The sequence below is a fragment of the Photinus pyralis genome, unplaced genomic scaffold (genome assembly GCF_008802855.1).
Source record: "Photinus pyralis isolate 1611_PpyrPB1 unplaced genomic scaffold, Ppyr1.3 Ppyr1.4_LG4, whole genome shotgun sequence".
NCBI lineage: Eukaryota > Metazoa > Arthropoda > Insecta > Coleoptera > Lampyridae > Photinus > Photinus pyralis.
Genome location: NW_022170511.1, coordinates 27692917 through 27712743, shown reverse-complemented (window position 1 = coordinate 27712743; position 19827 = coordinate 27692917). Strand labels below are relative to the sequence as shown.

The window sequence follows — 19827 nt, the reverse complement described above, 5'->3', positions numbered from 1 at the left end:
ATGACGTATTTTTTTTTAATTTCATGATAATTAATGAAAATTAATAGACAAAGGTGTCTAATTTTTTATAGCGGTTATGCCAATCAATTTTTAATGTATTTATACACTTCGTGTACAATTAATAATTAATAAATTTTTTGTTGGGGAGGTTTAGAACTTCTTCTTTTAATGGGTAATGCTGCTGCTGAATCACCACGCTCTGTTTATAAATATTTTAAGTACAGAGTGGAACAATTAAGTAGGTAGGTCAGAAAGTATGTAGATGATAGGACAAGTATTTTTTTTAAATAAACTGAAGTTTCAAAAATCTCCAACCTTAGGCCCAGTACAATGGTTTTATCACACATTCCTTTCTGAACGCAACGCGTACCCGTTTTAATGAATAGTAAACCTGCATTTTTGTCACGTGTACGGCAATACACAGAACGGAATGAAAGTTTTAATCCAAAGAGATCGTGGCTACCGCGCTCGCTTTCTGTAATACGTTTCGAGTTATCGCTTTTATTTCTAGGCATACTTTCGTTCACGTTCGCTATGAAGCGGTACATGTGGAAATTGCCCTATGTTGCCTAAAACCCAAAACAAAAATTTTTGAAAACTGCACACACAATTTTTTGACATGCTTAATTGTTACCCCGTATGTTTTGTTCCTTCAGTCTTGCTTAATCATGATGAATATATCTTTTTTTGCAACAGCGCACCCGATGAATGTAGTTTCTAGTTTGCCCTTATTTTTTCAATCCTGCAGTTCAGCTTCGCTCACTTCCTATCAAAATAATTGTTGAATTCTACTTTCTTTCATCTTATAAAGCATGCTGTTACAAATATACAATAAATATGTATGATTAGTGATCGATAAAATAAATATAATCAATTCCAGTTTGAAGTTCCGCTTCCAGGATTTTATCCACTAGCAACTGCACTTCCGCAGTTTTATCGCTTTTTACCTTAGAAATTTCTCTTACCAGTTCCTCTTTCTCCAATGCCTTCTCTCCGGCCATTGTTTTTACTTTTGAAGTAATGATATGTATACTGGTCGATCGAGTGAGAAAACTAATTGGTAAACGGTTCACCAATTCAAAAATGGCTTTAACCAAAATTTGTGTGTAACTTCCGCCAGATTCAATTGCCAAATCTAGCATTTCGTGCAAAATGGCACTCTCAGATTTTGATACCTGAAGATACGAATAAGAAGAATAATCAAACTTAGTAGCTACCTGCCTCGGGTTGTTGTAATACAAGAATTTGTTCAGCAACAGTTTCGATAATACCATGATCTTCACCTGTGGGCTCTTCTGGTAATAATGCGGTTAGATTTTCCACGAGTTCCTCACGATCGGGACGTTCCAGGAGATCGATCACAGTTTCCTCGACGAGTATCTCCGTTGCTGATTTAGATAACGCGGCTGTGCTTTTAACCTGTCCAAGCATGTCAACGATCAATGATTTTATTCTCTGCGAAATTGTCGAAAATCTAAAAATATTGGGCAAATGAGTCAATTAATATAAAATTGATGTTTCCGCACAAAGAGCTCTGGGTCTTTATGGACATATCTCGAACATTTGATGGTATCTTTCGTTTTTCTCTGGTGGTTTCCATTGCCAAGTAGTACATGAAACTGTCATCGTCATTAATATCGTCCTCTTCTACCTGCAGTGGTTCCTTTGGAGTCCGATCAGTTTTTTGACTTACCACACCATCTTTTGATCTCAACCGACTAATTTCCAAGGTTATCAGCTAAAAGAATCTTTTTCAACAAACGATGGAAGATTGTGAGTAAATCAACCCTAATATCTAATGCTTGTTGATGCACAACTTTCATTAACTTGTTAATATCGTCTTGGCACCTTCCTATAAACTCAGCATCGGCCTCTAATTTCTTACTGTCACGTTGTACAGCTTCCTTATGAACCTCTAAAGCAAGCTGGGCCTTTTCCTTGTTGAGCAGCGCTATCAGATCCAACTTAGAGGTATGCTGCCTAATTTTCTCGATTAAATCCAGCTGTTTCCTTTCGTAAGCGTTCTAAAACGACAAACACATGAAAGTATTTTTACAAAAAGCTAAAAATTCGCACGTTCCACAACGCCATTTCGTCTTGGAACAATTTTTGCACGTCCTCGTGGGACAAACGATAGTCGAAAACCATTTTCTTCATGGTGCACTCCTCCAATTCATCCAAAGATAGATTTTTCCCAAACGACACGGTCTTCACGTTTGATTCGATGACTTCGTTCAAATCTATTTCCCCTCCAAATTTTTTAATCATCAATTCCTTAATTTGCGCCTTTAATTCGGACATTTTCCTTCTCATAAACTTAGAGTCAGTTTGCATCCTGGTCATGTGGGTAATATTTCCCCTAAAGGCACAGTTCAAGTGATCTAGGGTAGCGATACAAATTCGTACTTGTGTTTCGATTTTTGGGCAACGGTTTCGTTGTGCAACTCACCAACTCTCCTATACAGTTGTGAAACCGCATACTTCGATAGTATTAAAGCGTCGCCTACTTTGCTGGCGTTGTTAATTGAGACCAAATGCTGCAGCTGATTCAGCTTGAGAACTACGGTTGTTAAAACCAAATTTAGCTTCTTCTGCTTCTCTCGCTGAAATAGAGGGGGGAGGGTACATATTTTGAGCTTTTGGATCATCTTCAAACGCACCTGGTAAGCCTCCAGTTCCTTTTGGCATTCTTTTACGAAATTATCTATTATCTTCATCTTCTTATTTTTTGCTACCAGGTCCTTGGATAGCGTGTCTATGTTGGCCTTTTGGTCCCTTATGGCCAACTCCACAGAATGCCTAGAAAGTGGGTCAATATAGGCATCCCACTACGAAGTGTACCTTTTCGCACGCATCTCAAATGTTCTCTCGTACAGTGCTGCATCACATCCTTTAGGACAAACATTTTCATCGAGTTTGACTATAGCAAAATCTCGAGAATCTTCGCTACCAGCATCGCCCGTCTCCGATTCGGAACTTGACGAACTTGACGATGACGAGGAAGACTCTACAAGATTCCGATTAAAAGCAAAGAAGTTGCAATAACAGGGACGTACCATCTGGATTGTACACTTTTGGTGGCTTATACCTTCTCTTAAAAATTCTTCGTAAGAAATCGTAAAACTTGTTGTCCACAGCTGCCAAATAGAATTGTTGTTGAATAGACTTCTCTTCTTCTTGCAAACGTTCTATTTCCATCTTGTAGTTTAAAATAGTATTATTTATAACTGTTATAGTATCCTCCATGTCCAACTTTTCCAGAATTCGCTCATTTAACCTCTCTTGCAGTTGATCTTCGACGGACTCGAACGCGCTGAGTATCGTCAACTCCTGGTTTAATGTAACAATGTACAGATCTATCAGGTATGCATCACGGGTAAGCTTTATTTTGCTCTGTGCCACTCTTTCCAGCTCTGCGTCAAATTTTTCTATCGCTACTTTCATTTTGGATATTATCCGATCTTGCTCAAATATATAACTACGCAGATGAAAAAATTGAATTACGGACAGGTGCGCCTTTTACTTACCGGGAATATCGATAACTACGAACTTCTGCCTCCCATGGTGTATCTTCGTCGTTGCAGAGGGCGGCGATTTCTGGATCAACTGCTCGAACCTTCGTTGGTTTTCCCTTTTCTGGAGGTGGAGGTGGGTATAAGGTAGTTGTAGGTTTATTGGTGAGCAACACTTCTTTTTCCAGTGCGTCCCCTTTACGACACTATAATTTTCGATAAGAAAGAAATTATCTCCTACAACATTGCACTGCTTATACAAATAATAATAAACGAAAACGTCCACTAATGCTACCTTCCCAGTGTAAATCAATTCAATTTTAACAAAACTGAGCAAGAATTTTACTCACCCAATTCTAGGAAATACAGCAATAAGTTGGGACTATCTATGGCAACCTGAAATAATATTTTCGGTGGGAAATATCTACCTGGACAGTTGGTATCGTTATTAGTCTCCCAGTTTGCGACTGCGACATTTTCACAACAACATCTACGTTTTGTTCGGGAAAATCGTCGAGTTCAACCTTCGGAATTTCGGGAAATTGTCTCTGCTGGCTCGGACAAATTTCTTCCTGTATTTCTAGCAATCGCCCCTTTAGCTTGTTCAGGTAGTCAATGAGGGAGCACTTTTGATTTCGTAATCTTAGAACCGCCAAGTTAAAGTCGTGCCTTATATAATATTGCTGAAAGGGTTTTAAATGATATCTGCAGGGATAACACCGCGTGCAACTCACCCTGTGTCTTGCAAGGAGCAGCTGTTTGTATTTCTTTACTGTTGATTCCCGCAAGTGCATAGGCACTTTGTAATCTAGAGCAGTTTTTAATTTCAAATCGCCGATGGTTTCTTTTGCCTTTTCCAAGAGATTTTCCTCCTCTGGGTCGTTAACACCTTCTTGGGGCTTTTTTGAATTAAAAACAATCCACTGAAAAACAATTACGAAACTAGGTCCTGATTCTTGATTTTTAAAGATAAAGCAACACTCATCCGCACCGCAGAAGAATTATAACATAGATTTAATAATCGCTTCAATTGCCAAATTGTGATGTCTTTACCAAGTGGGAAGTGTTTGTTAACTGGGAACAAGGTACAGCAGGTAAATTCAATTTAGACTTGCTGAAGTTCTTAAAATGTAAAGTCGCGTAATTGCATTTACATGTATCAACTTTAAAAGTAAATGATTCGCTTTATAATAACTTTGACTGTATTATATGGAAACCTTAATAACCTTACTCCAAATGCGTTATTACATTGGTACCTAAACTTAAATAGGAATAAGTTCATAAACTGAAACGCTCTAACATGACAATAAATAATCCAATTATATACAAAATGATAGCAAAATACAAAAACTTTTCAGTCCGTATTATTTGTAAATGTCGAGATCCAAAGATTCTTGCACGGTGCAAAATTCGCCTAGGGCAAAGTCAGCGTTCTTTGGTATGTGCAGTTTCTTTACGGGAAATGAAAAAACACAACACTCAAATCAGCATTCAATCGGATCAAAGATATTAATGGACAAGTTGGCACTTGCTACGTATGTTGATGAACTTTCATAAATGTGCATGGTAGTTCGAAGGGCTTATCTTATTTACACTGCTATTTTAACGTTTTATAGCGCAATTTCCTATATTAATTCGTTTATTCCGAAAACCGCCTCAACTTACTTGGAGTTTATTTTTCGCAGCGTACGGAGGACATAACGCCGTTGAAAGGGGGGGAGGGGGAGGCTGCCATATGACCAGATGAGCGTAGAAAGCCTTGTTTTATAGAGATTGCTAGAAAACTAGACTTTATGTCAATGCTTTTTGAAAAAATGCGAAGACACGTTTTTTGAGTGCAGAACCCTAGGCGGAACCATCCGCAAGGATAATTGGTAAGGAGGTGTAATTCTTTCTCGTACATCGCCAACGAGAAACGAGAACAATTGCGTGAATACAACTCCAAAAATGTATATTTCCATATAGCTTGTGTCTGAACCTTTAATGTTCTGTTTTTGTAAATGGTCGATTTTTCTTTTGATAGAATATTATTTTTTACGGACGCAGTGGTGTAGTGATTACAGTAGTAGGATGGAGAGACCTAGATTCGACTTTCGATCCCGTTACATTATCTTTGGCGTTTTCGTGTATGTGTAGTTTATCTCTGGGGTAATAATAGAAATTTGTTCCAGATACGACGTTGCTAAATATAGTAGTCCTAGTATACTTAATCACATCAATTACAGACCAAAAGGCGGAAATGTTACTACCTATTATACTGCTTCTTACAAAAAATTTTCCACATCACTATTATCTATTCACCCAACACATGAAGTTAAGCCATTCGCACTAAATTTTGGCTAATGTGTAACGGGCTTCGTTACATTTACAAGAGTCGAGGGTCTCCCTTGCGTAAAATAAAATGAAACCCTCTACGGCACTGGCAAAAATGGTAATATGACCATTTTTAATTTGCCCACGGCTAACTTAGTAATAAATAACTATTATACCCCTTACATTGCGGCCTCTTAAAACCCAATACTCTGGTTCGGATTAAATTCAATGAATACACATATGAACATTCCATTTTTCTTCACACAATGGGATGCCTATTCCGTGATCATGCTAAATTTGACCTTTATCTAAATATTTTATGTTTACTCCATACACATCTGAATGCTAAACAAAATTTTAATCCAACCAAAGGAATGGTATCACTGAAATTAAATGCAATTTGTTTGGATTTGGTTCTTATCAATAAATGCAATGCAAAATCTGTTTCATGCAAATTCTTCTCATAGGTCGATTTCTTCAAGAATATCAAAATTAGTTCAAACAAAATTAATATGCTAATACCTAAAAATAACTGGAAAATCTCTGAATGAAATTTCCTATTTAGAAACAAAACCACGTATTGAAATGAGGCTTGATAAAATATCATCTCGAAATACATTTTATATTGGCGATGAAGAAGATACACTAATACATCACTTACTAACTATGAAATAGTTCTGTTTTTACAACTACATACCTACAGGTACTTATAAATAAATCATTATAATGTAAAAAAATTAAAATAACTTACATTAATTGATGTGGATGAGATTCCTTTCGGGTTACAATTGATCTTATCTCTCCCTGGAAAGTACCGCCTTCTTTAGAAGTATGGAAACATATCGTTTATGGTACAGCTGACTCCGTGATGAATACAAAACGAAAATGTCCCTGCGTATTGTGAATCCGGTCACACCGACTTTAAATGCAAGAAAGTAATACTCGAGATCGTGATCACTTATGCACATCAGAAATACCAAACTTTCTACTGTATTGCTAATAATTCTGCCTCATCTATAACTGGGTATTGCCGCGGTCAAATGGACTGATTAATAGTCTTTAAGTTTCCTTTGTGTACAAACAGTTATTTATCGCACAAGAACGCGCTGTCGTCACTCAAACTCTGACAAACTTGTTTTTAACCGGCCGCTACTGTTAACCATACCAAATAAATCGCTGTCGAAAACCAGGTTAGAATTACCGAATTATCACTCTCCCACATCTCTCGCTAATTAAATCTCGTCCGGTAGAAATGCCGAAAAGGGATTTATTTTCTCGTGTAGCATTAATAACAAATAGTAACCTGCATTCTGGTGGCGTACTCTGCTTTTCACAAGACGGAATGAAACGTTTAGGCTCGAAAAGATCGTAGCAACCGCGTTCACTTTCCGCAATATATATCGTGTTAGCGCTAGACATATCTTCGTTCATGTTCGCTATGAAGCGGTACATGCGTAAATTTTTCTATGCTGGACAAAATAAAAATTCGAAAAAAATGCATCTTTAACCTTAGAACGACTACCCGTTACAAATATAAGAAGACCCCAGTTTCACGTCCACAAAATTATAAAGACTAAAAAATTTAAAAATCGCATGCCGCATTGACATGACTAAATCACTAAGCGTCATGTTCTTAATATTGACCAAAATGCAGTGACATGTTAGGGGTTAGGCATGTGAATTCAAATACGACAATTACAATTAAAAGCAAGCGGTTGTTACGGGTTTCAAAAATTTGACCAATAAAAAATAAATGTGGCGAAAATTTTTCGGGAGAAACTTAACCATTTCCGTTGATATAAATAGAATATGAACATATTGCTGTGCAGCACCTGTCTAGCTAGCTTAACTAAATGCACGTACTTTTATACGAAATGATTAATTTTTCCAGGGCAGAAAACTGAGCAGCCTTGATCAACACGACTACTCCAAAGAACTATATTACAAATTTGTATTTAAACACCTGGCATAAATAACCCTGTGTAACAACAGAAAAATTTATCTTATCTAAGTCGTAATTTGGATTCGAGATCATTAACAGATGAAACAAATTTATTAGACAAAATCAATCAAATAAGGCTGAAATAAAAATAGGGACTCAGGGCCAGAATATATACACATAAAATATCGGGTCGTAACTGCGATTTTTATCAAACAGAAAACGCAAATACAAACAAAAAACCAAGTGATGTTGCATTATTTTGGAACTTCACTTCTTTACTGCATTTGTTCAATTTAGACGCACTGGGTCCGTTGTAATTACTGATGTAAAATTGACGGTGGAAAAACTGCCGGGTAGGTACATTAAAGAAAGGCTTCACATAAGAAAAAATACATTCACTTTAAACGGCGTAATAGAAATCTCTTAGAGCACTCGAATAACGTTCTTCTAGAAAACTGTACAACTGGCAAAACAGCTGTCTTGTAACAAAATACCCTCAACTACCGCTGACGGCGATACAACAAAAACCTCTACCACCAAAAAACAACGATTCACGTCGGGTTCGGTTATTTAAAACCTTCCGTTTCCGTTTTCTTTTCTTCCTCCTCCCCTAATTTTCTGTGCGTCTTCGAGTAAATTAAACAAATGTGTTTACGTCGACGAAAAACATCTGCTAATCTAACTTAAACGGCTTAACGTATCCATAAGCAACTCTAATCGCAACGAGCGGAGATAAACTAAGTACAATGCAATTATTGATAAATGATTAAACTTAATCTTTTTACACGTAATTGCTTTACAATTGAATAAATAAAATACAAGCGATTATTTATACTTTCATTACCTATACGTCCACACATAAGAATAAGTTTGCTTTTTTGGCATTTCTAGGCGATTAATTAATTGACGTTTGTCTTAAATCGTGTCTCATCGTACAACTTCGAACAGATTCGTTTACCCTGAAACTTGCAAACCCAAGCGATATCCTTGGACATACTTTATTTAAAATAGCAGTCCATGTACTGTATGGTCTAAGGTTCAATCTCAAATTAACGACCAATTTCTACGCTTAAAAATAAATGAAATTCAACAAATAAATGAAATTCAACAACGTACTAGATTACAAAGTGTAGGTGTCTTCCACCAAGGTTTAGGATCAATGATACTTTCCGGTCAAAAGTAGTTTCGGAAAAGAGAAAAAACATTACAATACCTGTTTCCTGCGTTCGTCCTCCCTGTTCTTTCGATCTCTGTACTTGCCCAAACACCTAGCAAGCTTAGGCTCCAAGCCTTTTGCGATCGTAGAAGGAGTCAAACCCACCAAAAAGTGTTCGAGCTTTTCCTTCTTTACCTCTTGCGCCTTAGCGACTACTTGAACCGGCGGAGGCCGTTCCGGTGGCCTAAAAAAACGAAATACTCCGACTCAATCATAAAGAGCGTTAAAACCTGTTCTTCAACTCCGCTTCCAATATCTTTCGGTCGACAATTTGAAGCATGTCAAAGAATCTGGTTGAAAGGGTGGTTTGCCTTTCAGTTGCAACGGTGATATTCTTTCGCACACCTCGTACAATAATCGGGAAGACATCCAAGCTATCGACAAAGCGAGATTTCAGTTTGTCCATTCCGACTTTAGATTTCTCAACGTTGTATTCCAATTTTTGTTTCACCAGCGCCAAGTTTGTCGTCAATTTGTCGTTCAAATTTTCGGTTATACGTGGGTCGATATCGAACTCTGGTCTTGGAATAATTTGAGTGGGTAACAGCTTCGCGTTTCGTTTTAATACCAAATCAAATCTCTGTCTCAGTATAATAATTCGTTCCAAAGTGGCCACTTTAGCTTCATTAGCGATTCGATCTATCCGATCCTTTTCGGCCTTTTGCAAGGTCTCGTCTAAACTCAGGCTAGTGTACCCATCAACATCCAGCAGCTCTACGGTGGGTATCGCAATTTGAACGAGTTGTGGTGGAACGACACTTTCCGTCTTTACTTCGGAGTTATACCTGTAGGAAAACAGGTTGCCATCGTATCCAGCCGAAAAGAAGTAATTATCATCGTAACTGAAGCACATCTTACTAATGTAACTATTGTAGTTGTCGTGCATTGGTAACTGCCAGTAGTCGGATAAATCTGTCCAATCCTCTGGGTTTCGTTTTATAACCCTTAGACTTCCGTTCTCCAAAGCGAGGATTAAGTACTCCCCATCGTTACTAGGGTAGATTGGTACAAATGTAAAGTGCTTCATATGCCTTACCTGTATATGTAATTATTAATCATCATATCCACTCCATCGTAGATTAGCTGAAACCTCTTGGGAACTTCGCTGGTTTGATCAATGTCGTACTCGTAAATATATCCGGCATCGTAACCTGCCACCGAAAGCCAAATGGTGTCATCGTCAGTCACTTGGAGCCACAAAATGTTATTGGGAACCTCCGGTATAAACAACGACTCCAGGATCTCCTCGGTTGAGGAGTCCTCTAAAGATTATACATTTAATATAAGCGGTTGCCACCACTCGCTGCTACCGAGAAATAGCTCCTCGTCAATATCCATGCCTGGATTGTCAGTTTTTAACTGCGCCAATTCCACCTTCTTCCTTTCGACTTTTTTGGCTTTCTGCGCCGCGATTTCGGCCAACAGGATGTCGCGCAGTATTTGCGACTTGTATGTGATAAACCGTTTCTGTGTAGGAACTTCTTTCAACTTGTAAGTAACAGTTGTGTACTTTTGCGGACTGTTGGGCACTTCAACTTGGAAATAGTGACCATGTGCGCAGCCCCCGAGAAGTGTTGCGCTCTATTGTGGAGGTAGTACAAATTTTGGAATGTCGGCGTGTTTAAACTTACCAGCTTTGGATGCCACAGTAAACATGTGATTATGTCGGGAACGGGTATGAATCCAATTGGAACTAGGGTAGTGTAACTATTTCTAGAAGGTACCAGTTTGTATATGAAAATTGTTGCATCTTCAGATCCGGTGACCAAAAGAAGCTCCTTAGAATTCAAACTTGATCTAGTAATCGGCTTGGTATGGGGCTTCGTCAACTATTAAAGTGAAACATAAACACATTTGCTTTCTCTGTTAAAAAAAATGTTAATAAGTAATTATGCCTTGGGCAATTGGTTTATATATAACCGTTATAAATCTAGCGTGGTTTTCGCATCAATGTTTAAACATACCTCTAATGATTATACTTTTTTTTACCAAACTGAATTACATATATTTAAATAAAAATCAAACCATAAGGTAATGATTAAATTGGTAAAAACATTCTAAAAACTTTTATTTTAATCAAGCTGGCAGATAAAACATTATGCTTAATTTTGACGGTGCAATTAGTTTAAGTGTAGCTTAATATCAATGGTAACGATTATTGTGACAATGGTTGCCAATGATTTTAAGCTAGACTTAAGCTAAGCTCAGCTTAAATTTTTTGGGTGCATACGACCATAAATAAACCACTTTCTAAACATATTTGCCAATTCCTTAAGTAAAAAACACTAAAAACTTTAAGCGCCAAATTTAAACTGTCTGCAGTTATTTTGAATCAGCCGTTACCACCGTTACAGTGCGTAAGTATAGTAGTCCACGCGATGGAACGCGCGCAGCAAAATTCGTCGCGCGGTATAAAACGCATGCCCAGCCCGCATGTAAAGCTTTTGTTGTTCGCTATTGAAATGCCGTATTTTATGAAGCAGTGGCATTCAAATCAAAGATATCCACATTCCCGTAGTTGTGGAAACTTGAACCGATTACTTGCACCTAACACGTCACGATTTACCAGCTGATCAAGATGCGTTTGCATTCTATGAGCAATAGTTTACATCATTGCTCGTAAGCCTGGAGGAAATTATAATTCAATTTATTATTAGAATATTCGTTCAATTTGTGAATTGATTTCGATTTAGATTATATTTTTTCATTTAGGAATCACATTGAATTGTTTATACTGTTTAGATTGTAACTTATAACGTTTGCATCATAAATAAAGTATTACCTGCATTTGACAGTAATTATTGATTTGAAGGTATAATTCAGGTAACGTATCGATTTTGATTTTGCTGGGATATTCAAAATATGCGCTTTATTTGAGCACAATGTTACCAAATTTTCTTGTCATAAATCTACCAAAATTTAGTTTTGTATGTGCCAATACCACATTCCATCTTACTACAAAAAATACTACAAAATACATAGCTTAAGCTTTCACTACATCATAAAACATTGGTACATAGTTTTCTTGCGATTTCACTTTGAAATTGGCGAATAAGTACCGATTTCACTGCAATTCGTAAAATTTAAACATCTTCTATCCTCCGCCGCGGGGGTAAAGGCCAAATAATGGCATGTTAAAAAACAAAAAATTCTCTCTTCCCCCTCCTCAATACGGTGCCATATAGGTGGGGAGATTGTTTCACGTGTCCCCAATAAAAAATCCTCCAATTGTGTAGAGTAGGTACAAAAATTCTTCGTTTACCGTCAACCTAACCGTCACACTACAACCACTTCCTACATTGACACGGTTACAACAATCCCGTTTCTAGTCGGATCCCGGTTTCCCGTACTTACACGGGTAAAATTTTGAACCAAAACAATTATACTAAATGAATTAAGACCAGAAACTCCACAACAATAAAAATAATAAAAATAATTAGACCCAACACGCAAAACTCTCGGTTCCGCAGCGGACTCCCGTTACACATTTAAATTTAAATTATAGACACCCTTTAAAACGCCATCTTATCGTTAAAATTAGACATAAATCATTCACAGATTGGCCCTTCTCTGCGATGGATGGTTGTTCTATTTCCTGAACGGAAAAGGCAGCTTCGATATCACGTTTCTTTCATAACATTTGTCCTTCATGGTTCCTTACAAAAAAAATAGTACAGCGGAGTCAAATTCTGTGACGTTTGAAGGCATTGGCTGTGTGGCAAGGTGCGCCGTCCTGTTGAAACCAAATGCAGTCACTCATTGTGGATGTATTGGCTTCTCCATGGCGATGTGTATTCACCGAACCCGAAATCATGCTTTAAATAAAGTATTTAAACAATACCCAAATGCAACAATTCTGCTTATTCAAATAGCCGTCGAGATAAAAATGTGGTTGTAACCGCCAATTAGTTTAATGACCTTCTAAAATACCTACTAACACATTTATACAATTAAATGGGAAGGTCCTCGTAAAGACTTTCCACCTGTCATATTGTAACGAAACTGACTAATTCAAAAACATTCGCTCTTCCCTGTTAAATCATACTACAATGCACCAAAAATAAAATCCTTGTTGACTAATGTAAAATATGCAAGTGGCCGTAATATCATAAGGAATCTTTATTTTAAAATTAAACTGTTTAAAATTTTAAATTAATAAATTAAAATCAAAATGGGCTGTTCAACGTCAACTTAAATTAATATGTTACCCTTAAGATATTAAATTCCCGGAGGTTGAAATAATTAGAGTAACCAATTTTTTACGGTACCTACGTCTAATTAATCTTCTCCTAAAATTGCATAGATTCCCTCAGAAATTATTTGGATTTAGTATTCCCCTAGGTCTACGTTCACATTCATGGTATATGAAGTTTGATAATGGAATTCGAGTAGGCTTACGTTCCTTCCAGTTTGAAAAGATTTCCTTCATGGATTGATACGCCTTCAAGATGCGTTTAGGCTCATAATCGCGAAAATTCTGCAGAGTTCAAAGTTCTTCGACTTATGCGCGGTTTGAAATACGTATTTCCCTCGTAAATTACTTTAATTCAGTCAAATACACTTTTCTATTTTTAGTTTGTAAAGAAACGAATTTGGCGTCGCCCCAAGACTACTATAGACAACCATGCAATGCCGCTAGTACGAAACCATGCAATATCTCGAATACGGTGTCAGGTATTTTCTAATGGGAACTAAACCATGGCTTGTTTTATTTCTTCGTCACGCGTCCGAATTTTATTTGCATTATAATATCGGGTCCATACGTAAAAGAGACCTTTAAACTTTTCTAGTAACTTCACGATCTAATTTTCGTAACCGCACTCTTAGCCGAGGACCTACATACTATTGCAACTCCTTAATCCCTATCATCTCCCCATTTTAGTTTTTACTTCGCTGTTGCCGCGTAGCCAATCTTATATGGACTCAACGAAACAACAAGACTCGTCTCCGCCCGCAGAGTTTGGTAGCTTCCGAAGTGCATTTCAACCCACCACGAACTTCTACTTTTATCAAATCTGTAGCCCCATAGAAAAACCGAAACAGAACTAATGCAATTCTCGCGATCAGTTTGGAGTATCGCAGAGCTCATATAACGTTTTTGGCCACATAAATTTGAGTTACACGTTGGAAATCAGTTTTCAATATTTTAAAAACAGTGCGAATTATTAAAAAGTGTTCAAGCGTTGAAATACCTGTATGATTTTGTGTTTAACCTCCTCAGTATCCTCATCAATTCTTGCAACAACCACTCTTATAATTCCATCATCGAAACCCATAATTAGTTGATCCCCAGAAGGTTGAATCTGCCTCATAAACCGATTTAAATCTTAAATTCGTCTCTCATACTCACTTCTAGGGGTAACCAGATTAACGTGGCGCCCTTAGCAGGAAATTTCCATCTGAAGAATAGCCTCCTTTCTTTATAGTTATAAAATTGAAGTCTACCATCTGATCCTACGCTTGCCAAGTAATTACCCCAAGGACACGCAGCAATATCCATTATTTCCCCGCCGTGACAGGCAAACAATTGCACAGGCGATTTGGGCTCGGCATAAGTGTTCAGGTCGATGCGCCATAACCCCCCATTTCCATCCTAACCGTACGTTACTGTTACATGAAAACTTGGCGGAGAAATTCCTACCTGAGCGTAAAACTGAAAATCCCTCCATTTGTTGTTTAACTTTCGAATGCACATCAGCTTGGAATCGGGAACGTAAAACGTAAACAACGGATCTACTTCAACAAAACGGTCATGATCAGGAGGATCAAATTGGTCGATGGTGTCATAAAACCACACCCGTACGCACCCATCCATACCGACAGTCCACAAATCGCCGTTGTCATAATGGAATTGCACAATAGGTGCGGTGTGGCACTTTTTCCTTCCTACCTGGCATACCTCAACCTTAATCAACCCTTCGTCCCACACTAGCATGTTTCCCCATGCACAGCCAGAAACAACCTTCTCATCGGCCATCTGATATATTCCCAAAATATCGCAGTACTCGGTTTTCCCGAACCTTCCCAGTTCGCCTTGCAATTTAAGGCCAGTAAACGTTTCCGCCATCTTCCAAAACTTGATGTGCGTCAGTCCGCAAGTTGTCAGTTGGCCTGGCACGTCCGTCGAGAACATAACTCGATAGACTTCGTTTACGTTTGATTTAATTCTCTGCAAAATTCTACACTTGGACCAGTTAAATATAGTGATGAGAAAGTCCGGCTCTCCGCTTTGGGATGCGAGTAACACACCATCGGGACTGCAGGGTAATCTAAGAGATGAGCTCATGATCGTGATTACGTACCTGTAATTTAAATGAGCGAAACACCTCGAGGCACCCCCTTTCAGCACGGTTATGATTTCTAGTGAGGGCCATTCGTAAATAATAATTGGGGGATTTATTCCATTCTCGCCCACGGCGATGTGGGGATATTCATCTTGTGGATTTCTCTGAAGAAGGCTTTATATTGTCTGATTCAAAATGACCCTAACTTAACAGTTATATGTCCAATTCCTCCCCCGAAAGCGCTACGTCTAAATGTAAACTGCTGTGTTCGGGCATTGAAGAAGTGGATTATATTTCCTGATCCAAATATCAACGTGTTTTCGTCTGGAACCGTTAAATTAAAATATTTAAGGCAGTCATATCCGTAGGAAAAGCTAGTAATGTTAAGGAAGATGTTGGTACTATCGACACTATTCATAAGGATACTCAAATTCCAATATATCTTTCGTAAATGTACTTCGGTCGCTTAAAAACGGACCAGATATAAAGTCTTCAGAGTAATAAACCTCTGGTTCATCTTCAGTTACCTCCTCTTCCTCGTTATCGAGCGGTAAACTACTAAGATCGGAATCGGTTTCGACTGACATTGTAAAAAAAATACAAAATAAAAGCGATTACGTTTTGTTTATTTGTATTTATGTAAATATCATGAAACCGGGAGGGACATCAAATGGTTCTATTCCACATACGGTTGAATTTTCCTGGCTTGAATGGGAAATTACACGTTTGATTCCAAAATCAACTATTGGAAGACCTTTTGTTCGAAAGGTTCTGCGCGGGAGGAGATACAGTAGCCGTGCCAACTAATTAATTTTTCTAATTCACGACGATAAATATCTCATAAAATCTCATAAGATCATATAGGTAATAAAGATGAAAAAGTGTACAATTAGCATCGACCAAACTCCCATTGAATTGTGTGAACCTTTGAATTTGGTTATCAAAAATAGCATTTGTCGAGGAACTCGATCTCGACTAATATAGGCCTTGCACTTTGTATACATCGCTTTCTTGAAAAAAAATCGTTAATGAGACATTGCGGTTCATACAGTAACAGAATTTTTTAGACTTAAGTGCTTATTCACGACGTAATCATAAGAGAAACGTAGGTAGTGTAAACGTAAACACATAAAGCTGAAGTACCTAATCATAAATCAATACAACCGTTCACAATGCCAGTACATAGTTTTTATGTTTACGAACACGCTACGCGCATAGGAACGTAAAAGTAGGTGAAATCGCTATTCTGATTCTCTCTATTTTTAAGCGAAGGCCGACTAAGCATGTAAATGGAATCTATTTGCCTATGGAAAACAAAAGAGTTGTTGTGTTAGTTGTCAGTCTTAATCCATGGTAAATTTGTAAGAACAGTTAGTAATCGTACATCAGCAAAAATGGGTGGCATATCGAACATTTACGTTAGCCACTGGTGGACACAAGAATTCCCATTATTTAAGAAATCCATTTCATTTCTCATCCTGTTGTTAACTTAGTTTGTTAAAAATATATAATAATCTGAAATATATCCCTTACTTTATAATAACCTTGTATAACAAATTAATAGGTTGAAATGCGATTCGTAGTGACACTCATACGAGACAACATTACGCATTACGTTTATTGTTAAGCGACATTTGACAGTTTACGTATCCATTACGCGTTATGTAATTCTTATGCTTACGGTCATTGTGAATAAGCACTTTTTCGTAAATGCGAATATTTCTACAATGGAATGTCGGAATCGGATCTCGCAAAGTATCACTTCGACCGCATTTTCTAGATCAGACCATTATTCACTGTGAAGTACTCATTATGGTTTACCATTACTTACTATATTCGGCTTTACGTTTTATTACAAATTCCAGGAAAACCCCCAATGTTGAAAACTATTCCATGGAACTATTTGATCCTTGCTAAAAACCCAATGAAATTAATAAAGTCAGTTCTGATCGATCACTCTTTTGCCACACAACATCTAAGTACGCACTTTCAAAAAATTTACGGCTTTCGGAATTGTTGACTTGTTTATAATCTACAGGGTGGAATTTGTTGGAAGTTTAGCGTTGGAATTGGAAGCTCGGAGAACGGAGACTAATGGTAACAGAAAGAAGGTGATGGGGATCATGTATTGCCGCATTACGACTACAATGCAATGTGCTGTTGCTGTATTTTTCGAAAAATGTCATTTTTAGCGCATTTCCACGAAAATAAAAAAATGCGCTATTGTGGCCACTCTGTCCGTCTGTCCGTCCGGGCATTCGTTGGGACGTTACTAGTTCTTTATCTTAAGAGCTATTGTTCTACATTTTTCGCTATTTGGTTTGTTATGGTGTCGAGGCTTGCGCCAAGGAAGGAATTTTTTCTGCGTTTATTACTAAAAAAAGTTATTGTAAATAAACCAACAAACCGTTTTTTACATGTTCCATAATTTTACACTTTGGCGTTTATTAACGATCCTAGAGATCGTTTATAATTTTGTATTGCTCTCTGTCGTCCGTCTGTTGATCTGTCCGTCTGTTCCTTTGCCTGTCTGTGCCTCTATACGTCCGTGTGAACGATAACTTTGTTTAGATGTCCGATCGCTTTGACATCTCGTTTGTTGAATTGCATGAAATTCAATATGGGCATAGCTTTAGCCATATAATACGCAATGCCAAAAGTTGAGTCGAATCGATTCAAAATTCACAGTGCCCTTTTCGCATCTCGACCATTTATAAACCGAATTGCAAACTTCTTTATTTATATAAGTATTTAAATGAAATTTGATACATAGGCACTTGGAATAAAGGAAAATCTAACGTTAGTTTCAAAATTTAAGTTTGCGCATGCGGAGTATCAACTTTTTTATTTATGAAAGCATTGAAATGCAATTTTTCTTATAAAACTGAAATTGAAGTAGGACGTCAAAAATTGATTGTACCTACGCAACGCTATCTTTCATATTTGTGGCCGGATTTTTACGATTAGTTGCATCCACAGAATACGGCCTTCTTATTCTTATTCTGTGGTTGCATCTTACAAATGGAAAATGAATGGAAGTGGAAATGCGCTTTTTGTAAATCGTTTATCATTACTTTTTTAACGTATTTCTATTTCGTTTAGTGTCGATGAAAAATGTGCATGTAATTAAGTCCATAACTTACAGTGTAGCCATTTTTCAATCTATTATGTATGCTTGTGTAAAATAAATGCCCTTTCATTGACTTTACCTTCTATATGTAAATAATAAAATTGTTATTACTCTTTTACAAATTCTTTTCATTTGATTTTGAAATTACCTTTATGTGAAATATGCAAATTGTATCGTAACAATAAAATTCGAGTACACTAATAGCTATCTACAGCATATTTCCAACTTTCAAAAACATTAAAAACTAAATACCTATAAAAAACTTGTAAAAATAAGTTTTTTGAACCGAAACTTCCTGTATTTACAATAATAAGTGCAAAAAATAAGAATATTCTGTATACCTAATATCACCTTTTCTAAAAATTTGCAATTTGCGAAATATTGGCTATTTAATATTTTTTCGATTTAACAATTTTTGTTAGTTAGTCATAATTGGTCGTCAGGGCGGCGAAACAAAAGACACTCGAGCAATAAAGAAAAAAATTTCAGTTTTTGTTACCTACCTACTAATACTAGTACTCAATAGAATTTTTACACATTTTTAGCTTCCTAGCATGTGCTAGGTAGCTATTGCGATAGCCGTTTTTTGAACATTTCAAAATTTCATCAAATGTCGACGTTTTAGACCATTTTAAGCAACTTTTAAAGAATAAAATTTTTTTCCGTCTACGTACGTATGTATGTGCGTACGTACGTTTGTTGGCAATTTTCTGTGAAAACGGCTCGACGGATTTTGTTGAAATTTGGATATATGTTTTAGGCATACCGAACAGAAAACTAACGGGCCGGATTTTTGAAAAGAAATTTTGGAGCGCCGTAACGGCATCGAACTTTTTTTTCAAATAGCAACCTAAAATTTTTATTCTATTATTTGGAAGACCTTATTTTCCTGTGTACAACCTACAAAAAATTGGGCCGGGTTATATTATCCAAAAACGGAGAAAAAAATTGTCAAAGTCAAAAAATTGTGTTGCATATGTGCAAAACGCAACGATCTTGTTTCTGAAGCAATTTAAACGAAATTTCTATGGTAAGTCCCTTTAATAGCAAACAAAATTCATGCGCAAAAATTGTGTTGCGCATGCGCAGAAATGCAATTTTCTTATTTATGGAACAATTAAAAACGAAATTTGGATGGTAGGTCCTCCTAATAAAAGAAAACAAAATGCATGCGCAAAAAATCGAGTTGCGCATGTGCAACATCCAACTTTCTTATTTATGGAGCAATTTTAACGAAAATTGGATGGTAAGTCCCTTTAATAAAAGCAAACAAAATCCATGCGCAAAAATTGTGTTGCGCATGCGCAGAAATGCAATTTTCTTATTTATGGAACAATTAAAACGAAATTTGGATGGTAGGTCCTCCTAATAAAAGAAAACAAAATGCATGCGCAAAAAATCGAGTGGCGCATGTGCAACATCCAACTTTC

At 37.0% G+C, this 19827-nt stretch overlaps 1 protein-coding gene across 1 annotated transcript; it reads right to left on the bottom strand.

The window, feature by feature from the left end:
* Positions 1-5: 5 nt before the first annotated feature.
* LOC116169048 (cilia- and flagella-associated protein 44-like) lies at positions 6-15854 on the bottom strand. The gene is made up of 24 exons (XM_031485077.1): positions 15694-15854; positions 15479-15641; positions 15286-15431; positions 14625-15240; positions 14334-14576; positions 14176-14286; positions 10615-10812; positions 10294-10564; positions 10020-10245; positions 9214-9975; positions 8981-9167; positions 4247-4435; positions 3941-4195; positions 3528-3718; positions 3057-3478; positions 2842-3007; positions 2661-2799; positions 2407-2603; positions 2077-2359; positions 1788-2024; positions 1527-1738; positions 1222-1474; positions 966-1175; positions 6-766 (listed from the first exon to the last, which is right to left on the bottom strand). The coding sequence occupies exons 1-24, from the start codon at positions 15852-15854 to the stop codon at positions 737-739; spliced, it is 5868 nt and encodes a 1955-aa protein (XP_031340937.1). The 3' UTR covers positions 6-736.
* Between the last annotated feature and the right edge of the window lie 3973 nt (positions 15855-19827).

Bases quoted from the DNA above. Each gene is read 5' to 3' on its own strand.
- LOC116169048 (XM_031485077.1), bottom strand. From the start codon at position 15,854: ATGTCAGTCGAAACCGATTCCGATCTTAGTAGTTTACCGCTCGATAAC. The intron at 15,241-15,285 runs GTACGTAATCAC...ATTACCCTGCAG, and splicing joins TTCGCTCATTTAAATTACAG to TCCCGATGGTGTGTTACTCG. The intron at 3,719-3,940 runs GTAGATATTTCC...CGAAAATTATAG, and splicing joins TAACGATACCAACTGTCCAG to TGTCGTAAAGGGGACGCACT.